The sequence below is a fragment of the Triturus cristatus genome, chromosome 4_2 (genome assembly GCF_964204655.1).
Source record: "Triturus cristatus chromosome 4_2, aTriCri1.1, whole genome shotgun sequence".
Lineage (NCBI taxonomy): Eukaryota > Metazoa > Chordata > Amphibia > Caudata > Salamandridae > Triturus > Triturus cristatus.
Genome location: NC_140586.1, coordinates 517,369,508 through 517,391,604, shown reverse-complemented (window position 1 = coordinate 517,391,604; position 22,097 = coordinate 517,369,508). Strand labels below are relative to the sequence as shown.

The 22,097-nt window shown below is 43.9% G+C and overlaps 1 protein-coding gene across 1 annotated transcript in view; it reads right to left on the bottom strand.

Annotated features, from left to right (window-relative positions):
- The window catches only part of HS2ST1 (heparan sulfate 2-O-sulfotransferase 1), a 337,601-nt gene that overhangs the window by 66,910 nt on the left and 248,594 nt on the right, over positions 1-22,097 (bottom strand). Inside the window, exons 3-4 of the mRNA XM_085602124.1 lie at positions 11,169-11,254; positions 1,133-1,271 (exon numbers count right to left, since the gene is read on the bottom strand). Of these exons, the coding sequence (XP_085458250.1) occupies positions 1,133-1,271; positions 11,169-11,254 (225 nt within the window). The remainder of the gene's footprint in view (positions 1-1,132; positions 1,272-11,168; positions 11,255-22,097) is intronic.

Below are 22,097 nucleotides of genomic sequence, written 5' to 3'. Positions count from 1 at the left end.
TACAAAGCCATTTAGCATTTCCTAACGGTCCGAATCGCTATTTCGGGGCGTTAAGAAATGCTAAATGGGCTTTTCAAAAGTACAAAGCCCTCTAGGTGGTGGCAAATTGTAAATTCTACCTGGTAGAAATCGCAATTTAAAATCTCCTAAATACATTTCATACTTGCAATTTCCTAATAGCGATTCCTTTTTTGTAGAAATCTCTATTAGGAAATCGGATAGTTCATACATATCATTTTGCATTTCCTGAACAGAGATTTCTAAGGAGTCGCTATTTAGGAAACGCCTAATTAAATTTTCGTACATCTGGCCCTAAGAGTTTAAATAGATAACTGAACTCCCTATGTGGAGGTTTATGTGATCGTGAAAAAACGCTTTGTCGCAAATCTGTTCTTTGCAGAGTACTTTCATTTGTCCATGCATTATTTTGTTCTTACTGCGACAGACGGCCTCCCCACCCGGCTGAATTCCTCATTATTTTTCTACTTGTGTTTTTTCTCCCCGTTTTGAGATGGATGACTCCGGATCTCCCATGGACACGGCTGCTGATACAACAGATGTTCTCGACTCTTCTTTCAGTCTCCTATCTACATGCACTGCGTCTTTCTAGTCCACCAGGAACGCACCTCTGTGGGGCGCTGCCAGCAACTAACGCGAGGACGCCCCGCCCTGTGCATAAGCGTCCTGGCTCGGCCATACCAGGAAATTACTTATCAGGAGCGCCATCTTTCCCCCCAGTATTCTTTTTTCATTGTGGCATTTATTTTGTTACTTTCATCAAACTCGCATAAGGCCCTTTGTGGACCACGTGGCATTGGGGGGTAAGTAGTAACATTATTAAAAGTAAACGAGTGTCGTACCCTATCGAATGAACCAAGCAGAGGCGCTCAGCCCTCCTGCACATAATGAGCACGGTAACAAAAGCAGTGACAACTACCCATTTCAAAGGCCCGTGAGGGAGTCCTAAACACGCATGCTTCATTTACTGGTCTGCTTCCAGGACAGTTTCTGCTCAAAACCAGGTGCGCCGCCGCACTGCACATCCAGCAATAGAACTCCTGTGCACTGTCAAATACCGGAGCCTGAAAAGACCTTCCCAAAAAGCAGAGCCAGCAATTTAAGCAAGGTTTACCTTTTTATCGCCCTGCTTCCGTCTCCGAAGTCCGGGCCTGTAGTCATCGCCAAACCTCAGGAAGTAATAGTAAGAAACGAGCCTCTCGATGGGGTCTCTGATCAAGTTTATGTAGATCGGCTTCTTTTTTACTCCGAATCTGGAAGACGGAAACAAACAGCCAGGGTTCAGATAATCAATGCAGGTAAATCTGGAAAACCTGGGAAATTAGAACGTCTGATGCACCAACCAGTGATGCCAAGACCTGCAAGATTGAATGTACAATGCACAATAGCTGGATTTTATCAACATTCTGGGAAAAACGTACGCAAAAAGCGTAGAGGGTGCAGGCAGCAGGTATACTATCCCATGATAATGATGCGGTCAGCTGAGGGATCAAGGAAAAACCCTGCAGACTCGCTTCTCGCAAAACCCAAGATCAGCCACTACGACCATTAGGATTATGAAAAGAGTAAATCCAATAAAAAAAAAAAAAAAATGAATAATGATGTGCCGGGAAAAAAAATTCAGGATTTGCAGGCTTCTAAAAAACACAATTTTTGCAACACAATGCTTCTCAAGCCTGCACGTGAGAACAGCTATTGTTGTCGCCTAAACGCTGTGATTGGATTATATGGGAGGGAAAGTCGAAAACAGCTAGCTAATTAAATTATTTTAAAGTGTCATACAAATGAAAGTCTGAGAAATTCTGATGCTCAGTGGTTCATGCACACTAATATGTCCACAACACACAGGCACTAAACCACTAGACTATATAGTCTCACAAACACGTTACTTGTATGCATTTCGCTTTGAGTAGGTCCTACGCCTTCATGAGGGATTGGAAAAAACGCAAGCAACTATCAGTGCACAACTCATACAACAGCACCAGGCAGAGGCGCAACTAGAGCCAAATTTCGGGGGGGGGCTGAGCAAAAATTTCGGGGGGGGCTGAGCAAAAATTTCGGGGGGGCTGAACTTTAAGCAATAGGCAGAGTGGAGCTGCAGGGGCTCTTAGAGGGGGTGAAACAACAGCAAGGCCTCATTAACATGCAAATGGTCTTTTAAAGACCTGTGAAGTGCTCGGGTGCGGCTGCTTTTTTGCCCGGGAAGGTGTCTCAGCCCGGGCTGCCACACACGACGGGGGGGGGGGGGGGGGGGCTGAAGCCCTGTGAGTCCAATGGGTGTTGCGCGCCTGGCACCAGGCTACACAAAGCCACTAACTTTTTACTTGTACTTTATAATAGTGAAAACAAATAACCAGAAAAGAAGTAGTAAAGAATCAACGAAAGCAATTTGCCGAATAAATTATCTAACTTGAATCAATAGATGGTCTTTCATTTAAAATAAAAGTACAATTTCCAACTGTCCAGCAGGTGGCACTACTGACTAACGGTTAAACCTTGCAAAAGATTTTAACACATACAGCACGGTATTATTTACATATTTTAAACGCCTCAGTTTAAAAATAACAGTAACATTTTATTATAAAATTAGAAAATACCATTCAAGAAATGGAAATGATGGCTAAGGAAGGAGGCAGAGGGCAAAAAGGTTAAATGGAAAGAGTCAATGATAATTTACATTCACCAATTACCAATGTAGATCCTTGTCATCGAAAATAAGCAAATACCGGCCTTACACATAGAGCTGGCTATGTGTAAACATTCACTTTAGATATGCAACAAATCGACCCTTTTACACTAGGGGCCTAGCGGTCTCGAATCCCTCACTGTCTATCAATGCCTAGACAGGCTATTCTACCTTTACAACTATCAATGAAGACTCATAAGGAGACGGAAAGTCAATTGGAATACTATTTTTCTTTTAAGGTAATCTTCACTGCAGCAGGAAGTTCTCCTTCCAGCGAGTATTAGAACAAGCATAAAAAATGCAGTAGGTCTCGCCTTTTATTAAGTTAAAGCCATTTGCTTTGCTATACAATACCATTATCAAAGCAAAGGGCTTTAACTTAATCAAAGGCGAGACCTAATGTGTTTTCAATGCTTGTTCAAAATGATATTGCAGCTGGGGTTTGTCTCTTGTCAGGTGGGGCGGGAGCTGGCGTGCTTGAGGGGGTGAAATGGGGACCGGAAAGCACCACTTTTGCGATGGGGAATGGGGGGGCTCGTTAGAGGGTACTGAAAAGGGGGCGGCACTCAGAGTAAGAGACGGGGGTACGGAGTGGTTGTGCAAGGAGGCGGGGATTCGAAGACAGACGGGTTGCCGGCAAGGGAAACCGTGGCTGGGGCGGGAAGCCGGAGTAGAAGGGAGCTGCACCCCAACGGCACCTGGAACAAGACACCTCAGACATGGCGTCATTTCCAGGACGGGCGCAGCTCCCGCGCCAATTTCCAATCATTCCCAGTTTTCGGTTTACTTTTCCTCTCTATAAGGAGTGGAGCAGAAGTTTTACATCCACAGAGCAGGAACGTGCCTGCACCTTGTCGACACTTTATACCGACTGAAACCTCGACAAAAGCACAAAGGTACATTCCAGAAAAACCTTCCTATTAAACACACTTGAATTTGACGCTCCACTCACTCCCCCTTTAACACGGGTAACGCACAGCACGTTGTTTTCAAACTTAATCCCTCCTCCTGTCCAGTCATAAAACAATGTAACTGCGTTTAGAGCCCTCCACAAAATAATATCACCCTTCTCTCAAGAAAAACACCTGCCTGACATCTGAAAACGGACTTCTCCCTGTACTCGTCTCTCACCTTATTTCAGTCATCCACCATACCCCCTTATCGCTCACCTCTGGAACCGTGGCCTCACGGCCCGACGTCCCAAAACCCCTCTCTTCTCGCCCATGGCTACCAGACACATGGGGCTGTGCTATAGCACACCGGTGCCCGGCAAGCTGCAGGAGGCCCAGAGCCATAGCGAGCATATCGACCGGGAGATATACAAGCATGCCAAGGAGGAGCTCAAAGTGCTGCGGATCCTACTGCTTGGTGAGTGGGGCAGCCGAAGGGGGGAGGGAGGGGCAGCTTGTGGTGGATACACATGGGAGACTCAGGTGGAGGCACTGGGAAATAAGCCCGGCGGTCGGCGGAGCGTGGCGCGCGCGCTTGGGGGCGTGTGCGTCTGCGCTTCTCAGAAGCGCGTCCACAGACCCCGATCGCTGCGCGTGCCCCGGTCTGTCTCCCTTGAGAGGCATCACGGTAACAATAGTTCTCGTTGGCGGCAGCGCTTCGCGCTGCAACGCCAGCAAGACCTAAAAACGTGCCTATAGTTTCAAGTTCGTAAAATCCTGTAAAAATGAAGGAATGTAACTGCTAGTGCCGGGCACGATGGTGCTGGTGCTGACGCTGTCTCAAAGGAGCGGTGTCAGTTTTTCAGAGGCCGCAGACTGTTGTCTACCTGGGTTAGCAGATTACCCTCTTTTTCCTTTTTAAAAATGGTTTGTTTAAGATTTTTCTGGTGTCTGTATTTTTACACTTGTGACTTTCCAACAGAATTTATTTTTTTCTCCTGAAAATGAATAAAAGCATTTCAGGCAATTTAGACAGCAGGTAGGCACCTATTTCTTGTTTTAGTTCGAAAATGGACTTTTCAAAGGAAATTATTTAATATCTATAAAAATATTTTAAAGCGTAATGACCAGATCTCTTTAGGTAACATTTTCAAAAGGTAGTCACTGAAAGAAAACATATGCATTTATATATTCACTGAAATAAACAAAGGTTGCAGGGACGTTCTAGTTGAGAAATAGAATTAAAAAAAAAAAAATAATAATAATAACTTAGAAATTGACAGAAATAAACAAAGGCTACCACTATGTTATGGTTAAGCTCAGATCTCACTCATACAAAAGCAGAGAAATTCAGCAGTTAGTTACCTGAGCGAACTATAACTTATGCCCCCGCAATGCACTGCTTATGACCTCACATATTAGATCACTCATTATTATATATTTCGTGAAAAAGACTGCAAAAGCCGAAACGCGTCTGGCGCCATAATGGTGCTCTGCCGTGCTTGCCGAAATATTGAATACTCTTTTTGAAGCATTGCCTGGAGTGCTGTTCTGTTGAGAGAGAGTGACTGAAGCAGCATTATGTAAGTACGCCCAGGCGTTTTACGTGCACCCCCAGTGGATCAGGTCACACACCAGCTATATGCAGAGACTTGGTGATATATGTATATATATATATATAATTAACCTGAATTTTCCAACATTTATTTATTTCCCACACAAAATGACCAAGGACTCTCGAAAACAGAAGCACACCTGAAAACTATATGCAAAACAGAAGAAATACAACTGTGAAGAGAAAATCAAAATAAACTATAGCCAAATCCATGCTAAGAAGTCTTCAACCGCACAAGACAGCTACAACCCTACATATGCAATTTCAAAAGCCCAGCTATAATCTTAGAAACTCTGTCCAATATCTGCTTCTCACTTCCTATTGTCTACGCTATAGTATGTTGACCCGTACTTAATAAATAAAATTTTTTTTAAACTAAACAAATAAATATTTTTTAAAGGATAATAAAATGCATGAGGAGAAGACGTAAAAACGCTCACTTACTACACACATATTATAGGCACTCTCGTCTTAAAAGATCTTAGGTTTAGTGTGCAATGGATGGTCTAGTATGCAGTTGTCACGCTTCCAGCCAACAGACAACCCAATCCCACCGGTGCACAGCTAAATCACAGGAAAATTGCAGATTACATTTAAATTCAGTCAACCAAATTTCCTTGTGATCCAAGCTTTTTGACAGAGCAATATCTTTAAAGAGCTAATTCTTACAACCATCACCAATTGATCCACTTGATGTGTAATTATATTAATTTACCAGTAAACAAAAATGCTCTTTTCATAGTAATGATTATTCATGATTTTATTTCATCAGCAGGCCCCAGTGCATTTCTGACCAATGTCCTACATCAGGGGGTAACAGTGAATTCCATCTTGCGTTCCGGGTGAAAATTCTAAAATGACGAATGTGCAGAACTGTGAAAAACGTGGGGCAGCAACTGGGACTGTGGCGTTCGCGTCACACCAGATGCTACAGAGAATGCTGCCAAATATAGGAGAGGAGCGGGGCACGGAATGTCCCATAGCCCATCCTTATGGGCTTCGTAGTCTTGTGAGTCAGCGCAATGTTGATGGATTGTGAGTCCGGCGGTTGCTGTTGAGTCCTAGATGCCCAAGTGTCAGAGTTATGAGGACATTAGTTATGGCACAACCCCTCCTCAGCCACTCTTGAAAAAAATCTCAGTAAATTAAAGTCACTGACGGATGTTTAAAACCCAAATGTCCATCACGATCAAACAGGGGCGGCTGGTGACATTGTAAAGTGGCGAAGCGTAAAATGATTGCAAAGGAAGCAAATAAACGAAAGGAGGAAAGAGAAGGTAATACCTGTTTCTTGAAGTCTCCGTCCGCTTTTTACTACATGAGCAGTCGCGGGGGGAGCATACATTTAAAATTAAGAGGAATACTTACCTGACCGCCTCTGCTCCTGGTCCGCGTTGGCGCCTCTGCCCTCTTCAAACTGGAACAGCACGTCAGCACTGTAGTGGCAACCCCTCAGCCAATCCTGGCGCTGCTGCAGCGCCAGGATTGGCTGAGGGCACAGCCTACTCTTCGCCCGCCGTCTGCCCATTAGGCGACCGAGGAGCTCCTAATGGGCATGCGCAAGTCCATGAAAACACAAGTGTGCATGACTGGGCACGGGCTAAAAATTAGCTCACCATGCCCACTCATGCGCACTTGTGCTGCAGTGCTGCCTGGTCTGACAATGCAGGTCAGTCAACATGACGCCGGACCGCCCATGGTCCGACGTCATGCTGACTGACATGCATTGTCAGTTCTTCCCACCCTCGGCGTCTCTGAACTTAAGTAAACTAAGTTCAGAGACACCGAGGGAGCTGCAGGCGGGGGCGGGGGGGGGGGCAACGCCCCAACGGACGCACCGCGCCTGCGATGAAATATTCAAAACAAATGAACCAAAAAAACGAATACAAAACATTACCAAATAGTGGCCATTAGAGGGCAATACTGCATAAAGTGGAGAGATTTTTTAAATGATCATGGTTTAGACTGCACAATGCAATTGTAGATGTTGAAAGCAAGGGAGTTGCTTCAGAAAATACCCATCATATGACTGCTTTTACAATACTATCTGGCAACACAATGCCACGAATGCTGTGGGGAAACTAAGGTGCTAAAGTGCAAGATTAGGGAGGAACCATGCCTACCGACAAGTGATGCCCACAAATAATACCCATAGGTCAACATTCAAACTATGTGATCAACATGGCATTACCAAAATATTACTATCTCTGAAACCAAATAATCATTACAATGACCCTCTGCCATCAAAATGCTGACCCTTCTGCAACCACATGGTCATTCCCTACTGGACTAAGATAATTAATGAATTGCTTGCCCAAGGATCAATTCTGGACTGCCTAAAACCAGGTCAGGTTATCCCTCTCCTAAAGAAATCTACGTAGAACCCATCTTACCCAAACAACCTTCGTCCAGTAACAACCATTTCCCTACTAGCCAAAGTACTAGAAAAATGTGCGCACAATCAACTAAGTCAACACATTACTGAATTTGAACAACTAAATGACTACCAATCAGTTTTCAGACCAAACCACAGTACGGAAACAGCAATCCTACACATAGTAGATGACGCTCTGCTAGCCCTCGACCGTCATGAAACCTGCCTCCTGATCCTTCTGGACCCATCATCTGCATTTGACACTGTGAACCATCCCAAATTATTAGAACGCCTGGAAAATAGGATGGGCTTATCGGGAACTGTACTGAAATGGTTCTACTCCTTCCTAGAGAACAGATCGCAAAGATTCCTGGTAGACAAGCTATCCCCACCATCCCCGATTCATATTGGGGTTCCACAAGGATCAACTCATCCCCTTCACTATTTAACCTATACGTCGAACCATTAACTGAGGTATTGCACGAGGCTAACATTTCCTTTCACATGTACGCTGATGACACCCAGCTGTATATGAAAATAGCATCTCCTGAAGAGATCAAAACAATGAACCAGGCACTCAAGAAGACTGTTAAATGGATAGCTGACAATCATCTTAAGCTCAACTCACAGAAAACTAAATTACTTCTGATCTCCCCTCCTAAAAGTTCAGCCAAGATTAAAGAATGGACCAAGTTGATCACAGCACTAAACTGTACCCTTACGATAGTGGATTCAACCAAATCCCTTGGTATCACACTGGATAAAGATCTAAACATGCGAGCACACCAACACAATGGCAAAAAAAGCTTGTTTTCATCTGAATTACCTCAGAAAACTGAAGCCACTCATCGATCCCGGGGATCTGAAAATGGCAGTACAGGCACTGGTCATATCAAGAATTGAATATGGATGCGCAACTCTATCAGGACTGCCTAAGATCTCAACAGCTCCCCTAAAAGCTTGTCTCAATGCAGCAACCAGACTTATAACGGGAACAAAAAAATACGACCATATCACTCCACATCTGAAAGCGCTCAACTGGCTACCATACGAGGCAAGAATAGAGCTAAAAATGGCATGCATTACACACAAGGCAACACACCACAAAACTCCACATTACCTAGCCCATAAAATTATGCTGTCCAGAGGCACTAGACCCTCGAGAGGATCGGAGGATTTTCTACTGAAACCAGCATTATTACCTAAGAAAAAAAGTTTACGAAAGAGCGTTCACGGGAGCTGCACCAAGGATTTGGAATTTGTTCCCAACAAATATCAAAAGAATGACATATGCTCCACGATTCATAAAGTCATTTCTGATGGGTAAATTTCTCCCACAACGAACAATGTGCTTTAACATAACAATACTATATACAGCTTGGATATAGAAGAACTCAGGAATGGTATTATCTTAAAATTAAGTACGATACAACAATCTTGATTGTAATCTAATGATCTCTATTATTCCTCATTATATTTGTCTTGTGTATGGATAAATATATGCCAATGTTAGTGGATACATAGACTTGTTTTTGACGTGAAAGAATGGGATATCTGCTGATATCGAAGATGGTTGAAATGTAAAGCGCTCCGACACCCAATCACTGGGTCTGGTTCGCGCGATAGAAAACAATGAATAAATTAATAAACTAGTAATATAGCAGGATCGGACTAGCCATTTATCTCACCGGGCGTTTCCCCAATGGCAAGAATCTTTGGAGGTCGGGTTTAAAAGCCCAGTCTGTTCCCGACGCCTCTGTCACTGTCCCCAGCTTCCCTGAGGTCAGGCCTTTAAGTGGGCAGAGTCTCACCGGTGCTGAGCACCGGCATTTTTTTAAAGGGGGCCTCGAAACGGGTCTCTATCGGGCTCTGTTTTGTGCCTTGGCACAGGCGGTCTGTTTTTTTCCAAACTGCAGTGACAGTAGGCACTTTGATGTGCGCATGCTCACACTGCTCACTTCTCACTAGTGGAGAAGTTGGGGCATGACGTCATGCCAGGTTAGCATTGTAGGGGGAAGGGAAATCCTTTAAAGAGTCGTTTTCTCTCTGGATTTCCCTTCTCTTTTTGAAACTCAGGAACAGCAACATTGTTGGGGTGTCACCAGGGCTTTAAGTGGAAACGTTCTCAATATTAATACAAGCCATAGTTGCTGCTTATTTATCTTATGCAACTAATAACCATTGATAAAGCCAATAGTCCTGACTTGTTGTAGGTATGATGTTACTTGTTGTATCATATCTAGATGCAATGACAGAAACCGCAAAATACAAGTCGGGCGGCACACTATGCTGAACACAGATTTTTAGCTTATGTGTTTTTAAGCCACGCCCTTAATCACACTGGCCACACCACATACCTTGAAGATACACCCCCCCCCCCAGTTTTTTATTCTACTTAAAGCCCTGCTTGAGGTTAACTACAGTAGGCTGGGAGAGGCTTCAATAGTGGTGTGGGGAGAAGGGGGAAAGTTATCAGAGAGGGAGAAGAGTATGGATGGATCACAGGGGGAGAAAGCGCTAGGAGATGAAGGAAGCAGGGCTGGGTTGAGTATTTTTGCCACAGCTGCTTTTGGTTCTCCTGCCAGGCCTTATGGAACAGCCCTGAACTCACTTCTGACATACTGAAAGGTAGACCTGGTTTAAACTAGGGCTTTAAGTGGAATTAAAACAAGCATTGGCATAGCCAATAGGTCTCGCCTTTGGGACCTTATAAGTGTTTAGCCATGCAACAGTTGCATAACTAAATACTTATAAGGTCCCAAAAGCGAGACCTCTTGGCTATGCCAAGTGGCCATGCGGCCGCGAAAGTCAAAGTAATCGCGGTAAAGCGCGGCGCTCCCCCCGCGCACATGCACTGTAGCTCTAGGCCGGCCTGGTAGCACTTTTTGGAGCCCTCTCAATAAGTCTCGCCAGACCAGCGCATGCGCTGGGTCAGGCGAGACCTAAAAACTCAGGCGAGAGGGAAGTGGTCGACATAATTAAGGGCATGGTTTAAAACACTTAAGTTAAAAAAAAAAATTGCTTAGCACAGTGTGACCCTAGACTGGTATTTTGCTGCTTCTGTCACTGCATCCAGATAAATAATACAACAATTAACGTAACACCTACAAGAAGCCACGGTTATTGGCTTTGTCAATGGTTGTTAGTTGTGCAAGTTAAATAAGCAACAACTATAGCGTCATTGTATAGATTATTTAAAATGCTTCAATTTTGAAATGATGAGACTGAAAAAACTATAACGAGTCTCTTTGAAGTTACATCAAAGGCAGTGAAGGCTGGCACTGCTGCAGAGTTAAGATTTTTGTTTCACCCCGAGTGTGAGGGCAAAAATGAAGAGCCTCATAGGGACCCGTATTAACACCTGCTTTTTAGAATTGCTGAGTGCTAAGCACCGGCATGACCCTGTCCACTTAAAGCCCTGGTTTAAACCCAAGCAAATCATTTAAGACATATTAATTCTAATTAACTCCTGCATATTTCTTCCGTTGCTGCAAAACATGCTCAACTACATTCACGATTTTGTAACATGCAAACGGAATAAAAACAATAACATTAATGACGTGGCCATTAGCTAAAGACACTTACTTTGCAAAATCCAGATAGGAAACGTGCCCATGATAAAAACCTGGCTTCATCTCTTTCCAAAAGGTGACGTTCTTCACAAACCGAACCTAGAAAATAAAAAGATAATTTAACATTTAAAAAAAATTCTTCAACTCAAGTTTTTCTTTTTCTTTTTTTTTTTTTTTTTTTTAAGTATAATAACGCCAAGTGAATGCAATTCGCGTTTGAATGTTTTCTTTGTAGGCAGCTACTTCGAAGCATTTAAAAAGAAAACACGTGACACACTCTTTGACGTAACAGACGAGGAGTGTTGAGAAAGTGGTTCAAAAAGTGGTTCAAAAACTGCACATCAAAAAAATGCAAAGAGCTCCGTGCATAGAAAACCCATAAAAAGACAAATGCTAATAAGACCAGCTTTGAAGGCACTTATAAAAGGTAGCAAGAGACACTCTGATGGGCCTCATCTATGATGCATGTTCTTCGTAGCCCATGAGATGTGAGGGAGCAGCACTGCAGATCCAGTATGCCTAACACAAAGTAGGATCAAACAGTAGACATTTTGACTTGCACATTTCTCAGGAAGTAACCCTCAGCTGCCAGGTGTACTTTGACTAATCTCGCGTGAGAATGGCCAACGACAGTGGGCTTAGCGGGTAAGTACACAAATGGTCACCATGCACTGGAGGTGTACCAAGTACCAACTTTTGGTGTAAACTTTGTACATCCTGTGGCCAGGGCCGGCCTATAGCATTAGCGAGCTGGGCCCAGGCTTAGGGTGCCAGTTTTCTGAGGGGCACATGGAGCTGTGCGCATTAAGGTTATGCCAACAGCTGCGCCCTTCTCATCTTGCTCCAGCCCTTGTCCCGACCTGTTAGTTACTGTCGGATTTGCCCCTTTAAAGTAGTTTTAGTCCTTCATTGTTACATGGCAGGCAATGTTATTAACACCCCTTTAGCCCCCTTCTTTGCCCTCGCTTCACCCTCTGGCCCCTGTTGATGCACATCAACAAAACCATCATCCGCGTGCGGCAGCTAAGCTATCGGTGATTAAGGTGAGCTGGGGGAGGTTCGGGGTGTTTGCATAATGTGTGACGGTATTCTGCAAGCCGGAATCACGCTGTGCCTTCAAAGCGCCGTCATTAGAATGAATGTGTCTTCAGTACGCATTCATTCAGCATTCAAGTCGTTAGAACAAGTTACCTTAGAGGGGCGCTGTATTTTGGAATAGGTTAATTTACAATTCCAACTCTAGTAATTGCAACAGTAGGGAAAGTGTTGGACTTTAAATCCAACACCATTCCACCAATGCGCCCCCCTACGGCAAGTTGTTATATCGACTTGCATGCTGAACGAATGCGAACTAAAGACACGTTTGTTCTTTTGCCGGCAACTGAAGGCACAGCTTGATTGCGGCTTCAGTCTGAAGGAGTTTCCCATGTTTGTATTCAGGGACCGGTTCCTGCTCATCCAGGTACTGACCAGTAAACACAAAAGGGACCCCCTGCTGACTCATTCAATTCACTACCATCAGCAAGGGTGCCAAATTTCTCTCCGCCCATGCCCAGGGCGCTACCTTAACAAAGGCCGGTTCTCCAAATGACAAACTGCAAAGGTTAAAACGTTTTACACATAGACATGAAAGTGGTGACTATTGCGACACATTTTGTCACAAAATTTAAAACACATAACAGTTATGCGTGGATTTACTTAGAACGGTGCACAGAAAAACTTCACAAGAGGTAAATTTGCATGCATTTTTTATTTCGGGTGCTTTAATTAGTTAAACGTGTGGGCCAATTCAGGGAGACGGACCTCGCACAGTACAGAAAGGCGTGGCACAGAAGGTGAAATTAAAAAGGGAAACTCCACAAAAAGGGCAAATCTTTAAAATCGCATAGGCATTTAATGCACCCAGGAAACTGTGGTTTCTAAAGCACCAATTCCATAAACAGCAAGAGAGGACCGTCTCTTAACTAATCTGATCACGATTTTTTAGGTCTCGCCTGGCTATCACGTAAGCGATCGCTCAGCGAGACTTATGTAGGGGCTTCAGAAAATGCTCCCAAAGGCTTGCCAGGCGGATCGGGTGGCGGTTACGCGCACAACCACGCGCATTCCATTTGCCACCAGCTACTTCCTGCGCGTGCACCGCCTCACGCATTCAGAGAGATTTAGTAAGGGGCACAAGACCATAGGAATGCGGTTTATGGCCAGTGCATGTGAGGCATTCAAGCGCGAAGCTGGCATCTGGCATCGGACTTGAAAGCAGCAGACTGCTTTCGCCAGCGCGCGCTCGGCCTCACTTCCTGCATCCCCTCTTACAATTAACTTTCGTTATAACTCACACCCCATATGCTCGTTCCCTCCCACCCTTCCTTTGATGTCCGCTTTTCTTGTTGTTTACAAACCACGCCACACACTGCTGCATGCCACACACTGCTGCATTACACACTGCTGCACGCCGCACACTGCTGCACGCCGCACACTGCTGCATGTTACTATGACTCAATCGATCAGATCCTAAGTAACAACCCCTGTTGGCCACACTAACACTCAAACATGCGATCTGCAGGTGACAAATATTTCAGCATCTAACTTTAAACACCAGGAGCAACCTTGCATAAAATATTATATTGTGAGGTGGTGATCTAGGATTTCAGGAGGCAAAATAGAGATCTAAGTAGTGCCTTTTTTGCATATGGTGGTAAAGAAATTAAATGTTTATGTAGAGTCAAGCTGTGAGGGAGGCAGGAGGGGTTTTGGAGAAGTACTGTGAATGAGAGATAGGTGGTGTGTAATGTAGGTGAAGAAAATATAAAGGTGCAGGTACATACGGCTGAAAGAGTGGCGGGTTGTATAGTGGGATTGCAGGTGGTAGTTTTGTTGTAGAGTGGTGTGGATGGTGATATATGGGGTAGGTGGTAGTGTAAGAAAGCAGCTGGATTGCATTGTGTGGGCAGCAGATAGAGTTTTAGGATTTCTCTGGCATGGTTTGTAGTGGCATAGCATGCAAATGGTGATTTAGGGGAAGATCTTCGGTGGCAAGGGTTTAGTTGGTGCTTTGTAATGGTGTAGGATATACATGGTAAGGGTGCAGGGAGACGGCGTAGGCCAAGATGTCCGGTGTAGGTGGTGCTGTATGACAAAGGTAATCGAGGCCCTAGTGTGAGTGTGAGGTAGGTATATTAGTGGTGTCATTTCTAAAGCAGATGGTGGACAGGTGATGGGACGGCGTGCTGTAGTGCCAAGGGAGATATAGAATGTAGGTTGTGGATGAGGACAAACGTGATGATATTGTGAGGTGTGAAGTATTTGGGGTTTAGGTTGTGTTGAAATAGTGGTCTTACATCTGTGTCGCTTGCATCTGTGGAGACACAGATGTAAGCCCACTCGTAACCATCTCCTTTAAATCTCTGCAGGCTTCAGCCAATCAGAGTTCTATCTCAAGGTTTCTAAAACACGGATCGGTGTACCGTGCTTACACCAACATGAATTTCGGCGTGGTGCAGCTGCAATGGATGCACTAAGACAGATTCCCAAAAAGAAAGCAAACTTTACTTTGCTGTCCAAGCGCCTCTACTGTAATCCTTTAGTCAGTTTGCTTTCAGTGGTGCTGCTAAGCCAAAACTAAATCGAGTCCTGGCAACGCATAACTTTGCTCCCAAGGTTAGAAAGTGGTTGCTAAAACAGCGCCCAGCCTTCACAATTTGAGAACAATCCCGTTAGTCTTGCGGGCACTAACTGTAATAACAAAGTCGGCAGTTGCAGTCAATTAGGATCAAGTGCCCCCACCAACATCAGGGTCACTTTCAGCAACAGCCAACATGCTGCGTGTATACGCCAATCTGAGCCGGCTTCCATAAAAGAACAAAGGACATAGATGCAAAATCCCTAACAGTCCGAGCCAGAATAATAGGGAGGGAAAAGGGGCAAAGTATCTGATCAACAACAACTGTCAATTTCCTGAACCACAGCAGGGATTAGAAAAATCACCAGGGACAAGAACAGTACAGGATTATCTAACCAACTGAGAGTGTGCTTTCAGGAAACTTGGGCTATTACCACTACTTCATTAGAAGGCTATTACGAATTTAAAGCAGCAGCTACTAAACGCTGTATCTTTGACTTTGTCTGGAGGACTCTTGGTCTACCTAAAACATGCTTGTAAACTCGTTGCCACCGAAACATCCGCTAAAATGCCAGAGATACAAGCTCTATTAATTAAGGGTCTGAGGCTTAACTTTCAACCCCTCCGCCTTCTGCTAATAAACTGTTAAATCAATCCGGCATATATTCAGAAGAAAGACTTCATGAAATCTCTACTAGGAACACTTGAAGACCGACTAATTAAATACGAATCCCATCACGTTATCATAGCCGGAGACTTCAACAAGTGGGGCCTGGATAAGGTAACCTATTTGCACAGACACACGGGCAAGGCTGTACCCTTCCACAACCTCCTCCAAAATCATAAGTTATGCTCAACCCATACATTAAAGGAACACCCTCTCCTACGTGGCGCTCTAAACCAACTTTCAAGAACGCATTAACAATCGACAATATTTTAGTCAGTGAAACGATAGCCAGGCTGGCACAATTTAAAGTCAATGATAGAGGCAAAAGCGATCATAGGCCCATGTGTGCCACCGTGGAATTAGTAGTCCGCATAGCAGCCCCACTCCAAGTGATAGGGGGACCCATGGGAGAAGAGCGGCATATGGTCTTCCAAAGAAATAAATGGTCAGCAAGGCTCGGAGACAACTTGTCTGAGTGGGTGGAAAAGAGAAAGAATGACCTAAAGGCAGCTACTCCAACCTCAGTAATAAGCGACTGGGAAGCCCTCATCGCAAATCTACACCCAAATTTGGGGAAGGTACACCACAACACACAAGAATTAGTTCAGAAATGAAATCTCAAGCGCCCGCCGTCTGAAGGATTTAATTTACTGCAAACGCGCCTTCCGCAGGGCACTGGCAGCCAAGAAAAGAGGTGGCAAATCATTTGAGGGGCACTCCATTGCCTCTCTGAGGGCAGCATATAAAAAGAAAGCACGGGAGAGCAAAAGGAAGTACCTCGAAATGGAATGGCTTAAAGTGTTTTCTCTGCTGAAGAGGAATATCAACCAGCTTGACAACCAAGGAATGACAAAGGAGAACGGGGTAGCCGAAAATTACTGGATAAGTTATGTCAAACTTCTGTATTCGAAAGTCTCACCAGACGAGGAGTCCACTGTAATGAGTTGCCTTGAAGCAGCCTGCGTCCTCACCCACCTTATTTTAATCACTGACAGCGAAGTAAAACGAGGAGTGACGGCTCACCAGGGCCAAACAGGATTTGCCACCCCAGTATTCAAATCTGCACAGGCATTCTGGGCTCCAATCTTGACCCCCCTTTTCAATCCCGTTTTCATGACAGCAATGACACCGCACTCTTGGATAAGATTCATTCTTTTACCTATCCACAAAAAAGGTAGCAGATCTAATCCAGCAAACTACAGGCATGTTACCCTGCTCGACTTAGAAGCTAAAGCTTATGCCCGAATCCTCCTGAAGGAGCTGGAGTCATGAAAGAGAAAAAGTAAGCCTCCCATTTTTTCAGTTTTAGGCCACACAGTTCAACCATGGACAACATCATTGCATTGGAATATCTTTCCATACAAGCGGTCATGAAAAAACACCCGCCCTTGTTCTGCTGTTTCATAGATTATAGCACCGCTTTCGATAAAGTGGAACGCAGCAGACTATGGGGGAAATTGACTGCCTGGGGGATCCCGTCTAAGCTCCTGAAGGCAATTCAATTACATCCTTATATAAGGTGACATGGGTTCAGGTCAAAACAAGCCCTACCACAGTAACATCAAAAATCGCCACAAACAACAGGCTCAAACAGGGCTGTGTTTTTGGCCCCCCTTCTTTTCAATCTTTATACCACAGATCAGGGGGCCACCCTGCAAGGACCTAGCTTAGTTGCTCCAAGGCTGGGTAGGGGAAGAATTGTCATGTTACAATATGCGGACGACACAGTAATAATGGACCATACTAGGGTGGGACTCCAGAGAGCCCTCAACACACTTCACTGATACAACCAGGAAAGCTATCTGCTGCTCAACCAGAGCAAAACCAAGATAGTTGTGTTTGAAAAATATACACACAAAAGGAAAGCCCACTGGCAATTGGGAGAACAAATTGGGACAACAGCCTACAACTACCTTGGGGTCTGACTTTCAGGGAGCAAAACCGGCCACCCACCTAAAACACCTTACTGCACAGGCAGACCGTGTCATCATCACATTGAAGCGACTGAGCCAACGCCTGACAAGTCCAACCACTGAGCCAATGCTGACAGTCATGAAAGCAAAACTAAATACCCGCCATTAACTATGGACACTTGGCCTTCCCGGGCGCCCTGGATAGGTTCATAATAGCTGCACAGCCCAAAGCATACTAATCAGTGCTGCTAGCTCCGCAGCAAGCATGAAAAGCAAGGCTAAGGCTGGAGCTTGGTCTCAGCAGGTCAGTTTGGCCGGTACGGGGGACCTAATTAAGTTCTTCATCAGGGTCTTAAGAGCCACAAAAGACACACTCAAACACCACCTGAGAATTATTTGAGGAGGAGGGCTCCCCCTGGCACTCCAGGCTGGGGCATGCAACTGGCAGCTTGAAGATTGAAGCAGAAAGTCTGCACTCGCCAGTCATCTCGTTATCTGCTTGGAAAAATGCAGTGAAGAGGCAGGTATTGGTAACTTCGTCTGAAAAGAACTCTGCAACTCTTCGGCTCAGTCCAATTACCACAGCAGTGGATATGTCATATCTTGGAGAAAGCTCAACCTTTTCTTAGCGACGCATTGTCAGCTCAGGCCCGCAGGATAATACTCTACATGAGACTCATAGTGCAAAGACTCACAGATTTAAATCCAGCTTGGGCACGTACGGAAGAAGCAGCCTTGTGCAGGCTTTGCTCATAACTCAAGCAATCCTGGTTTCACCTGCTGTGCTGCTGCCCCAAACTGGCCGAAGATTGCAGCGGTTTGCTCTGCCCTATTTTTAGGGCCAAGAGTGTGAGGACCTGCAAGGAGGCCTCCGACTTGTGCTTTACTGAAACCAAGGCATGTAATCAAGCTAGAGTGGCACAGTATACACATTTAATTAGAATAGCACTCGAAGAGTCGCCACAGATTAATTTTAGTTCCTCAACTAAAACACAGCATATTAGGACATGCATGGCGCACTTCAACCTGTAGGAGAACTATGAGCTTCCACGAAATAACGCATTGCCATCAATAGGCTAACATATGCATGTTTAACTTGCATGACGCTTTAATCTCTCTAAGGTGGATGTAGGGCACTTTTCATTATGTGTAGGAGAAGCGCACAGTAAGGGCCACTCACCAGTAGTATGGATTTTAGGATGAGACATCTTTTATGAAGGGTCACACAACACAACACATTCTGACACTCCTTTTCATCTGTAAGTGTAATCAAATCGAGTTGTGACGCCACTAGTAATCTATAACAAGAAAGCAACATAGCTATTTTTTACTGTAAAAGTTTATTTGAGTTAAGTTGTAATGCACTCTGCCAGAGCCCGCAGTTAATATGAAAACCAGTCCCCTGTGAAAAACTCGAACTACCACTCGCACAATAAAAAGGGAAAACTAGCTTTCCATATCCATTTCTGTTAAATTGTATATCCTGAAAACCCAGTTTAGGAACAACTGTTGGTTTAATCAATAGGGGAGCAGGAATCTACCTGCAGATTACCTACACATGCTAATGCATAAAGGACCTTTGATACTTACATTACTATGTGTTTGCAAGGAGTTACAAGGTACTTATTTAATTGTTTGTTTTCCGAGTAGAGGGGCTACGGGTAGGGAGTGATGAATCATTTAATGGAAGGTGAAAGCAAGGTAGAAAGTTTGACCATGGGTTTTAAAGGAATAGAATACCCTGTGTACTGTATGTTAAAGGACATACAGGTAATGCAATGCATGTAATCTAGCAGCTCTGACACCTTACAAATTAAGATGTTCTTGAATGGGGCCTGCAGGCCTTTGGTAGTCAAAATATGTATTTGCAGTTTTTAATAAAAAAGTGGTGAATTATTGGGGGAGGGTGTCTTTAAACTTAAGATATAATTTAAAGTAAGGGGCTCAAACTATATACAAAAAAGTTTTACTGCTATAAATCAATTGTGAATACCTCAAAAAAAAAAAAAAAAAAAAAAAAATGTATTTTGAGGAAAAAGAATCTCCCAAAAAACATGGGCCAGGTTGATTCTTTAAACTTACAATATAAAAATAACTATAGACTAAATAAATATAATTACACATTTCTTTGAATTTCACAGCAATATTAATGTTACATAAAAAACGCGATATTTTATAAGTTCAATGATGTAGAAAGAAAACTATGAGTGAGGATATGTATTCATTCGTTATTAGGCAGTTTACAGACTTGTCACTGTGTATATTATATACAGCAAAGGGTAAAGTCCCATCTCACACAAGCGAACAGATCAATAGCGCTGCCTTGGCAAAAATTGTGTCGTGAGAACAAGAAATTCCGAAACTTTGTCTCAAACTACCCTTGAACTTGACCTTTGCATTTGAATTTAGTGAGATTATCTTTCATCAATTTATTATCTTTGATGGGTAAAGAAATTGACGGAGGGTTTATTTATATCCCTCATCAAGATCGCCAGTGAGGAAAACATATTTGCAAAGAGTAGCTGAACTGTGCAAATTCTTCACTTCAGTTGCAATAGTAATTTCATCTTTTTCCAAAACAACGGTTTCTCGAACAGAAAATTTAGAGAAATTAGTGCTCCGATTATAAATAAACAAGCTCACTTATTCGTGCACTTAATAATTGCAAGGAGGGCAGTGGGCTTCATGTCAATTTCTTTCCAAACAAGCATGAAAGGTTAATAAATGTATTGGTCGGTGAAACAAAGTAGTAGCTGTGCCTGTGTTACTGTGCTTAATTTGCATTTTTGATTATTTGCAGCTTAAAATAATAATAATCAGCCAGGTCTTCCAATTCCAGCATGGGCATCACTAAACGTATGCCAGGGGGTACTTCATCTCAAATTCAATCCCCCACATGTTGTTAGTGGCCACTTCAGATGGTAGCAACCTTTTCCTAAAATGCTTGCATCAAGAATGTCCTTAATAGAAAATGTTCGAAGTAAAAAGGAGGAAGACTCTACATTAGGTTTTCCAATACTAGATTCATTTCCATACCTAGAGGTCAAAGAATACAGATTCTGAAAAACACTAGAAAAAAAACTGTTGCGCTGAGCACCCATCAGTAATTTCAAAAGCATCTTATGTATCTTCTAATGCTTAATATACACATGTGTCTGCTGGAGAAATTAACTGCTCAGGGCCACGTACAATCCCCGATATATTCACAACCCAACCATGTCCACTCTTTTTTAAAACTATTTATTGTTTTTAAGGATTTTCATTACGAATACCAGCACAGGACAATAGCACTTTACACTTTCACAAGAGTAACAGTTATTACTCCTCCGAGTGACCAGCACCAGCAGCTATGCAAGGGCACAGAGGTGTGTAACAACTATATCATTGTCACCTATTCAAGTCACAAACATTTTCTTCTTGCGAATATTCCCGCCACCTGTTTTCAATTTTGGCATGCTTAGTAAGACAGCCCCTCACTCTATGCACCGTTTCTTGCAACTTTGCACCGCTGTTCCATGCCTCTTGTCCATTACCCCAGAAGGCCTTCATCGAACGCCGATGCTTGGTGATGTCTCTCTTGGCTATCAACAGGCCGAGTCCCACAAAAATTCTGGTGTGATGCTGGCCGCCCAGTCATCCATAATTCCCAGCAATACCAATTTAGGATCCATGGGCATCCTGCGCCGCACCACCACTCTAAAAATATGTTACGTTCTTATAAGTGTTTAGCCATGCAACAGTTGATGTTGTTGCACCAAGGTAATTGTGCTGCATAACTGAATACTTATAAGGTCCCAAAAGCAAGAACTATTGGCTATGCCAATGCTTGTTGGATAAGTGTTTCAGGGTGTGGTTTGGATGGGTGTTTAGTTTTTGTTGGGGAGCAGAGTCTGTGTTGGGGTGGGGTGCCAAGCGGCTGCCGAGCTGCTGCTCTGGAGCAAATGGGGCTGGATGAGGAGCACAGAAGGGGAGGTCGATGCTAGCGGGTGAGATAGGAAAGCTGCAGCTAGTCTCTTGCCTCATCCTCTTTCACGTTCAGTGGCAATGGGGTATGGGCGGGGTCTCGCATCGGCTCTCCTGTGTATTTATTGTTAATAAAAATGAAAGATGAATGCCATGTGTGTTTGAAAATGAATAAATAATTCTGTCAGCGGAGCACATTTCTTTCAGAGCCAAGGCGAAGTAACCAGTGGGTTTCTCACCCAAAAAATAAAACGTGAATGTCTTCTTGTAATGCCTGCTAACACTACTTCAAGATTTTTACAATTTTGTGCTGAGCATACATGTCTAATATAGCATTTTCACCTATTTCCATTGATGCCGGACTGTGCATATAAAGTACGAGTGCAGGGAACCCGGCAGCAGACTGCCGTCCATGCGCTGCAGTAGGAATAGCTTGCCATCTCACAGTTTGCTTTTCCTATGCGTACGCTAACCGATGCTAGAAGCTGGCTGCTGCAATTCTCGCAAATGAACTCGGGGTGCACTTTCACAGATCTGCACGAAACAAGAACCACCAGCCACACCGCTATCTTGGTTAGTTTACCACCCACTGGTGCTGTGCCGCATCATTGAGTTTCAGCACAACACCCATTTTATTTTAAGGGAAAATTCTCTCTGCCAATTGCATAGCAGCTTGGTGGAAAGTTTTCCTCTTGCAGGCTACTTGATTACTTTTCAACTCGGCAGCCATGTTAAGCAAATTAAGAGCCCTGGACAGTCAATCGAAGTGCAACAAGCACT